This window comes from Doryrhamphus excisus, chromosome 10 (assembly GCF_030265055.1).
Source record: "Doryrhamphus excisus isolate RoL2022-K1 chromosome 10, RoL_Dexc_1.0, whole genome shotgun sequence".
Lineage (NCBI taxonomy): Eukaryota > Metazoa > Chordata > Actinopteri > Syngnathiformes > Syngnathidae > Doryrhamphus > Doryrhamphus excisus.
Genome location: NC_080475.1, coordinates 15,199,314 through 15,207,966, shown reverse-complemented (window position 1 = coordinate 15,207,966; position 8,653 = coordinate 15,199,314). Strand labels below are relative to the sequence as shown.

At 39.2% G+C, this 8,653-nt stretch overlaps 1 protein-coding gene across 1 annotated transcript; it reads left to right on the top strand.

Annotated features, from left to right (window-relative positions):
* The first annotated feature begins 270 nt into the window (after positions 1-270).
* On the top strand, positions 271-8,016 carry LOC131136829 (rhamnose-binding lectin-like). Its single transcript, XM_058084099.1, has 14 exons — positions 271-312; positions 538-570; positions 891-950; positions 1,858-1,993; positions 2,552-2,665; positions 2,746-2,786; positions 2,903-3,035; positions 4,326-4,429; positions 4,915-5,050; positions 5,569-5,678; positions 5,764-5,808; positions 5,918-6,050; positions 7,326-7,429; positions 7,879-8,016. Exons 1-14 carry the CDS (start codon positions 282-284, stop codon positions 7,947-7,949), a joined length of 1,251 nt encoding a protein of 416 aa, XP_057940082.1. The 5' UTR covers positions 271-281; the 3' UTR covers positions 7,950-8,016.
* The last annotated feature ends 637 nt before the right edge of the window (positions 8,017-8,653 follow it).

The window sequence follows — 8,653 nt, the reverse complement described above, 5'->3', positions numbered from 1 at the left end:
CACTCAAAAATCATGAAAAAGTAAAAAAACAAAACAAAACTCTGAATGCTGAAACTCTTATAAAACTCCTATAATGAACAGATTCACTACACACAGAAGAACATATTTCAGGAATGCAAATCATCAGTTTGGTTTGGATTTTTGCAAGTCAATGTATAGCAGTGAGTGGGTGTGGCATTTGATTGACAGGTTGTACAGGGTCCTGCGCTGATGTGAAAAGAACGAGCCATTTTCTATGTTGAGTCACATGCAACTCATCTTTTAACGGGATCACCTGAATCATGGCCTGCCTCAAACTCAGCTTAACAATGTGTGAGTATTCTATTGTACTCTATTGTATTTCTATTGGGCTAACAGTGATGTGCAGCGAGGTTCATGGCAGAGATGCCCAAGCTTAGAATTAAACGTAGGTCTTCCTGATCTCCTGACTGATGTTAATAGTAATATTTATTATTATTATTGAAGTATCTCCCCTGACTTTACATCACTGATGTCTTATTGAAATGTTAAACTGACAGTGCTATGTTCTTTTTACAGTGCTGATAGCGACATGTTTCCATTTCAAAGCAGGTGACTATTAAAGTTCATGTTTGTTTTAGTGCAGGATGTCCAAAGCGCCATTTTCAATCCACATTTTGTTTTTTATGGGCATATTTGAAAAATAAAATCATTTATTATTATAGATATACAGTATTATCAGATGTTACCTATAACACAAAGCTAAGATGTGGATGTTTTGTTTTCAGAGAGCTAGCTTACCATTTATTGATCTACATGGTTTAATGCATAACATTTATCTTTTTTTATAAGTGGCCCTCTGCATCCTTCACTTTGTAAATGTATATATTTAATACATTGCCTTATTCATACATAAATATTGATTTCTACAGTTTCTGCTGAGCGTGCAACCACCTGTGATGACAGAGAAAACGTTCATCTCCTAACCTGTGGTAGGACTTCTGTCGTCACAAATTAATTCAATTGGAAAACCGTGATTTGAACTTTCATTCTGTTTTCATATGAATTTAACCTATTTTGCTTTTTCCACTTTTCTGCCCTATGAATGGGGTTAGAATGTCATATTCTTGTGTTAAATGATGGCAAAGTTTCAGATAATGACGTCTGCGCGTGTGGAAGTGAGCCCTCGGTTTCGGTTTCAGAAGGCGTTGTAAAACTGACCACATTTACACTAACAATTTTGTGCCAAGATTGTCTGCAGTTCGTAAATCCAGTGCCCTCACGAGCTGCACGGCACCATTGGTGCCTGTGACAAAGTGTGTGCGACAATGAGTGCTCCTCATCAGGAACACCAGCAGCCAGTTGCTCATGAGCTGCCAGTAGCTGCTAAACAAGCTACCAAACTAACTGGTTAGCCTTTTGAAGTTACAATTTACAACTTCCAGAGTTTTTCAGATGGAGTGGGGAAACAGGACAAAGAAGCCAAAAACGTATAACTTCCACATAGAATGGAAAGATTGTACTAGGTGTGTGTATGACAAGTTCATTCATTCATTCATTCATTCATTTTCTACCGCTTATCTTCACGAGGGTCGCGGGGGTGCTGGAGCCTATCCCAGCTGTCACACCCTGGACTGGTGACCAGCCAATCACAGGGCACATATAGACAAACAACCATTCACACTCACATTCATACCTATGGACAATTTGGAGTTGCCGATTAACCTAGCATGTTTTTGGAATGTGGGAGGAAACCGGAGTACCCGGAAAAAACCCACGCATGCACAGGGAGAAGTTATTAGACTGAAACTAAACACATAATATTAATCATATCTAAGACACTCATACATAGAGGTCCAGTCCTTGTGTATCAATAACGTCTCTCTTGTGGTGTGACAGCAACTGGAGTGATCAGCATCCAGGATGGTTTGTACGGCCGTACAAACTCAGAAACCTGCAAAGAGGGTCGACCTCCACAGCAGCTTGCTAACACAGCATGCTCTCAGGCGGGCGCTGTGGACGTCCTCAAGACAAGGTATTGATGGCACTTGTTTGGGCGGTAGGACAAATGTAATGTCATGCTATTTATGTAACAAAGACAAGCACGATATTTAGCCGAGACGATGACCATGAACATGAACTACATGAACAATACACACCGACTCCAACTAAAGGCTGAGAGAGCGATTGTCCACAAATGACGAAAACATGGAGTCTTCCCAGTAGCGGCCGGCCAACCAAAATTACAAAAGCACAGCAACGACTCATCCAAGAGGTCACAAAAGACCCCACAACAAGTGTCCATGACTCCACCGTAAGAAATACTAATAAATAATTAGTCTGTGGATGTCCTCAAGACAAGGTAAACATCACCTTTCTTTGGAAAGCATGATATGATTAGTTTAGATAGAGCTTTATCAATGGCCGCCGCTAGCAGCAACACCGTATGGAGTTTCGAGTACACAAGAGAGGCACCACCTGTCACCAAAACCAAGGTTGCTAAAAGGCAACAGACGTCTACATGAATGAGCATTTGACATTGCTCTTCCGAAAACAATGATTATTATTATTATTATTACAATTATGTTTGCAGATGTAATGGCAAGAAAAGCTGTGAACTGAACATGGCTGTTTTCCGTACTTCTGATCCCTGCAATGGCATCTACAAATATTTGGACACCAACTTCACTTGTGAACCAGAGAACATGTGTATGTAGGGAAACTCCATCTTGTAAACAATGTGTCTCACATTATGGCTAACATGCTGTATTTGATTTGATCAGTTAGCGTCATGGCATGTGAGGACTCTTTGGCACATTTGTCTTGTGGTAAGATTCTATGACTATTATAAATAGATTGTATTTCATCTGTGTATGTCAGATTCATTTTTAATGACTCAACAATATTACATAACTACATCATAATTGTCTCTTCTTTTCGTCAGATGTAGGAAAAGTTATTTTGGTCCACGAGTCCAACTTTGGACGCCGTGACAAGACCACATGCTCCTACAAAAGACCTGCATCTCAGGTCCAAAACGACAAATGCTTGAGCTCTTCGACAGCCGTTGAAAACAGGTATGGTACAGGTACAATGTAATGCTTGGGAAGAAATCACGAACCACATCTTGCAAGAATTAAGTCCGCATTTTGTGGGGGTAGAGCTATAAATGCATAGTAATTAGTTAACCCTCCTCTTGTGTTAGGGTCGGCACCGACCCGTTTTACATTTTAATGCATAAAAAAAAAGTCACATGACATTTGTTTATTGCATCAAGGCCTTTTGACTTCGTCTGGAAACTCTATTTCAACAAAATAAAAATATTTTTACTAAATTTTAAAATGGTCTGGTTGAAATTATGACCACTGTATTGTTAGGGTCGGTTTTGACCCGGTTATAATAATATGACTATAAAGTTTATTGCAAAAGTTTTCAGTTATAAGTATTCAGTTGAAAAAGATTTCAGTTCATACTAAAGTTCTGTTGCTGAAAACAATAACTTTCTCTACCTACTCAAAATTGACCCGAACACCATAGATGTTTCTTAACATCATTAATACTAAAATGAGAAAAAAATAAAACTAATTGATTTAAGAGATATGTTCTATATCCCTCAGTAATAGCCAGGTAACAAAAGACCTTCAATTGAAAAACCTTCAATTAATTAATATGATTCTTTTGATGTTCATTTGACCATTTTTGGAAATTGAAATCGAGGGGTATAGTGACAAAAAAGGCCTACATGCCCACACCAAAAGTATTAAAACCAACATTTTCATGGCTGAGGAAGCCTAAGAAAGTAACCAAGAGATGAGAACCAAATTTGATGGTAACTCATTGTTTTTAGTGTATTTTAGATCTGATTTAATACATGGGTCAAAACCGACCCGTTAACATAAGCGATGATACCAGAAAGCTAACACAAGAGGAAGGTTAATATGGGCATATTTTCATTTTGATTGCTGTTACTTTGTGCAAAAACAGATATCGTAAATGCTGTAAATATATTTAGTTACCTAAAGCGTAAAGAGAACGGGGCAACATTTAGCTTTTGCAAATTTACTGGGATTGGCTGGCGACCAGTCCAGGGTCTACCTGTATTATGGAAAGCAGGAAGTGAACAAATGTGACGGATACTGATTGTAAAAGTACCAGATGGAGGGGTAGGATTTAATAAGCTTTGCTTCTTCCTACTCCTTTTGGACATGTGGAACTGTGAACTGATTATGTCATGCACTCAATTGTAATCGGATGCATGTTCAAATGAAATTAAACCATTACCATTACCATTACCCCGCTTCTTGCCCCAAGACAGTTGACAAAATATGCGCATTTCCTGCAGCCAACATTTCCTTTTTGTTCAACAGTTGCAATGGGAAAAACAGCTGCATGATCAGAGCGAGCAACGCGGTATTTGGAGGCACCTGTGGGGGTACCTATAAGTACCTGGAGGTTAATTACACATGTGAAGGTAAGTTGTAAGTATGTTTGTTGATGTTGAGGTGTGCCACAATCAAAACAGGATAAAGGAACAGAGTAATAATTGAACAAAATATAATAAGAAATCAATTGCTTTGTTACCTATATGTATAACATAAAGTTAAGATGTGGATGTTTTGTTCAGATAGCTTAGCATTTATTGATCTACATCATCACACTCTATGTACTGCCTTATTCATCCATTGATATTGCTTTCCACAGCTGTTTCTGCAGAGCGTGCAACTACCTGTGAAAGCGGTGGGAATGTTCATCTCCTACACTGTGGTAGGACTTCAGTCTTATTCCTGAATTCATTTCAATTGAGAGCTTTATTGTTGCATTTGTCAGACATTTTGCACGAATGTTGCGCACAATTTGCCGTGGCAATGCATGTCGTTTAGATGGTATGCCTGGATTGGGTTGTGCACTCTCATGCTCTCCTAATGTATCAATAACATTTCTCTTGGCATGTGACAGCATCTGGAGTGATCAGTATCAAGGGGGGTTTGTACGGCCGCGCAGACCCAGAAATGTGCAAAGAGGGTCGACCTCCACAGCAGCTTGCTAACACAGCATGCTCTCAGGCGGGCGCTGTGGACGTCCTCAAGTCAAGGTATTGATGGCACTTGTTTGGGCGATAGGTGTGTGTGTGTAATGTCATGCTATTTATGTCACAAAATCAAGCACAATATTTAGCCGAGATTCTTATTAACATGACCGCTCACGCTGTGAAAGTTGAACATGAACTACCAACAATACACTTCGACCCCCACAAATGGCGAAAACATGGAGTCTTCCCAATAGCGGCCGGCCAACTAAAAAATTACAAACGCACAGCAACGACTCATCCAAGAGGTCACAAAAGACCCCACAACAAGTGTTCATGACTCCACTATAAGAAATAGTAATAAATAATTAGTCATTTTGTGTTCAGTTTATGTTGTCGTTGACTAATATTTAAATCAGGAAGAAGCCAAACACTTTTTCACACTATTGTATATAAAATAAATGATTAATGCTGATTATAATTGAGGAACTAAGATTAATTTTCCTGTAACAATATCTGTTGTAGTGATTCTGGGACACACCAGAGGTATGTCTTATGTTTCTTATATTTCATCATGTCTGCAGATGTAATGGCAAGAAAAGCTGTGAAATGAACATCAATGATTTCAAAACTTCTGACCCCTGCCCGGGCATCTATAAATACTTGGAGACCAACTTTACCTGCTTGCCAACACGTATGTATGCAAACTCCAGCACGTACGTATGTTGTGAACAATGTGGATCACATGATGGCTAATATGTTTTATTTGATTTCATCAGCTCGTGTCGTGGCATGTCAGAACTCTTTGGCATATTTGTCTTGTGGTAAGATGTATTATTTATTTTCGATATTTTTTTTAGCACTTATTTGGATGTCTTCACTGTCCTACATTTTCTTCCTGCTTACATCACAATTGTCTCTCTTTTTCATCAGATGCAGGAAAAGTTATAGCTGTCCAGGAGTCGAACTTTGGACGCCGTGACCAGACCACGTGCATATACAATAGACCTTCATCTCAGGTCCAAAATGACCAATGCACGAGCTCTTCGTCAGACGTGAAAAACAGGTACAATTGCACACTCAGGGGAGATATCTTGTGTGTAATTAGTCCATGTTTTGTGGCGATAGGGATAGATATGCATAAATTAGTAATAGGAATTGAAAACCTTGTTAAATTGTTGTTGAGAACTTGTTCCCAGAGTTTCAATTCCCTTACCGATTCTGGTTGGCACGAATGACCTCACCATGTACCTCACCATCAGGCTATTAGCAACCCCGCTTCCTCTATGCTATAATGCTACACAGACAAGCGTTTTTGCTGCATGACTTACACAAAATAAACACAGTTAGGACACTGATAAACTGTTACTTACTGCTTGCTCTTCTGACTCTTCCACACGACCAAGTAACATTGGAAAGGCATCGGTCTTCAGCAAGTTTGTCAGCTAGTCCAGCTGCACAGTGGTCCATGTTCAGGAAACAGTCTAGTGTGAAATGCTGTTGACAGATTGAAATGCATTTCTTTTGCTGGTAGGGAATCAGGAACTCCAACCACTTGTGCCTGATGGTGGCATCTTTAAGAATTGTAAAAAATGTGCCAGTCCCTTACAAACCATTGCTAGCAATGTAAACACAGAAGCAGAGACCTTATCTGGTTTACAGCCACGCCCATATAAGGAAGTTTGCTCCTCTGTGACATCACAAATGGGCAGTTTGACCACGCCTTCTGAAACCAAGCATCCCAAACTTTTTTTGGCTCACTTCCAAATACCCAACCCTCATTATCTGAAACTTTAGCTTCGTTCAACACAGGAATACAACATTCTAACTACATTTATAGGTCAGAGAAGTGGAAAACGTATATCAGGTCCCGATTAGCTGAGCCTCCTTATCTTTTTAAAAACAAGAATTTTAATTTCTAAGAAAAATGTAATGGAAATGGTAATGGTTTTATTTCATTTGAACATGCACCAGATTCCAATTGAGTGCATCCCATAATCAGTTCACAGTTCCACGTGTCCAAAAGGAGTAGGAAAAAGCAAAGCTTATTAAATCCTACCCCTCCATCTGGTACTTTCACAATCAGTAACTGTTACATTTGTTCACTTCCTGCTTTCCTAATATAGTTTAAGTTTTTTTTTTTCATGTATTTATTTATACAATGACATAATGTTTGACAAATTCCTGGACAGCCTTGTGTATTTTCACAGAATAATTGTAATAATGTTGTATTTTATTTCTATAGAACAATATTTGTTTCATAATTATAATAATAAATTTGTATTTTGTGTCATTAATGTGCTCATTTAGTGTAAGCTAACATTTCCTCTTTCTCCAATAGTTGCAATGGGAAAAACAGCTGCACCATCAGTGCAAGCGGAAGTGTCTTCGGAGACCCCTGTGGGGGCGTCTACAAGTACCTGGAGGTGGTTTACGTGTGTGAAAGTAAGTAGTTTGTAGCCTGCTAGTATTTAGCATCTCTTGGCCAGATTTTGACTGGTGCTCAGCATAAGTGACTAGATGTCTTCTTGGGGTGTTTTTACACTATGGTCATATAGCAGGGGCCAGGAACCTTTTTCATATTGTTTTTTATTGAAATCTCCAGAGGCCCAGAAGCGGGTTCAAAATTTTTGTGAATTCAGTTCTTCTGAAGTTTTTTATTGCACTGATGGGCCCGAACAAATTGACTCCTATTACTTTTAAGTATTTTTTAATGCATTGTATTATATTTAAAGTGGAACCCCGCATATTAATGATTCGCGAAAAAAAAAAATGTTTCTAATCTCCAAAAATCTAATCTCATTCACCTTAAATTGGTAAAAGTTAAGTTAAGTAAAAGTTAAAACACGAGCATAAAAAAAATTAAATAATATATAAAATGTCCCACTTTACAGATCGTCAGAGCTTCAGTGATGCCCGGTGCCACGTAATGAAGCCTAAATGTGCAAAGGCTCCTGGCCTGTAGGATTGAGGGGGCCCTCCCCTACATTTTTACGTAATGTCACGCTGCCTTCAGCATGTCAAACCTCGATGACATCATTTCTGAATAATGACAGCTCTGCTTTCAGTTGTTTTGCTTTCATAACTACGGCCTTGTCCACACGGAGGCGAGTAGCTCATAAATCAAAGTTATTTTTTCCACAATTTGGTCCATCATCAACACAAGCCTTTTGCTTGCATGTTTTTGCACGCCGAAATACTGCGTAACTCTGAAAAGCAGCGGCGAAGAAGCACTCTGAGCTTTACCACTTTCCCTCAAATAACCATTCCATGTCCAACGCATCGTCCACGGTTTTGGGTCGGACGGGGTGGCACTGCCAGCTGGTGGGAGAACTCTGAGATGGATGTCGTCCTCCTGGAGGAATGGCGCCACAATTTATGAATGTCACGGTCCTCGCTATTATCTATCACATTTAAGCGATTATGTGTGGATGCATTTACCAATACCCTGCTGTGTGGACAAGGCCTAATTAATCAATGAATATGCAAAACAATCTTGTCTGTTTCATTGATTTCCCTGTTCATCATAATCATAATCATCAAAAAGGACATAAACCGAATGGACAAATTGATCCAGAAAGCCTAAGAAGTTATCAGCACTCAGTGTGAGGCGTTTTTGTAACAGTGAGAGAAAGCACAACACTGGAAAAAAATGCTCTAACCCACCCA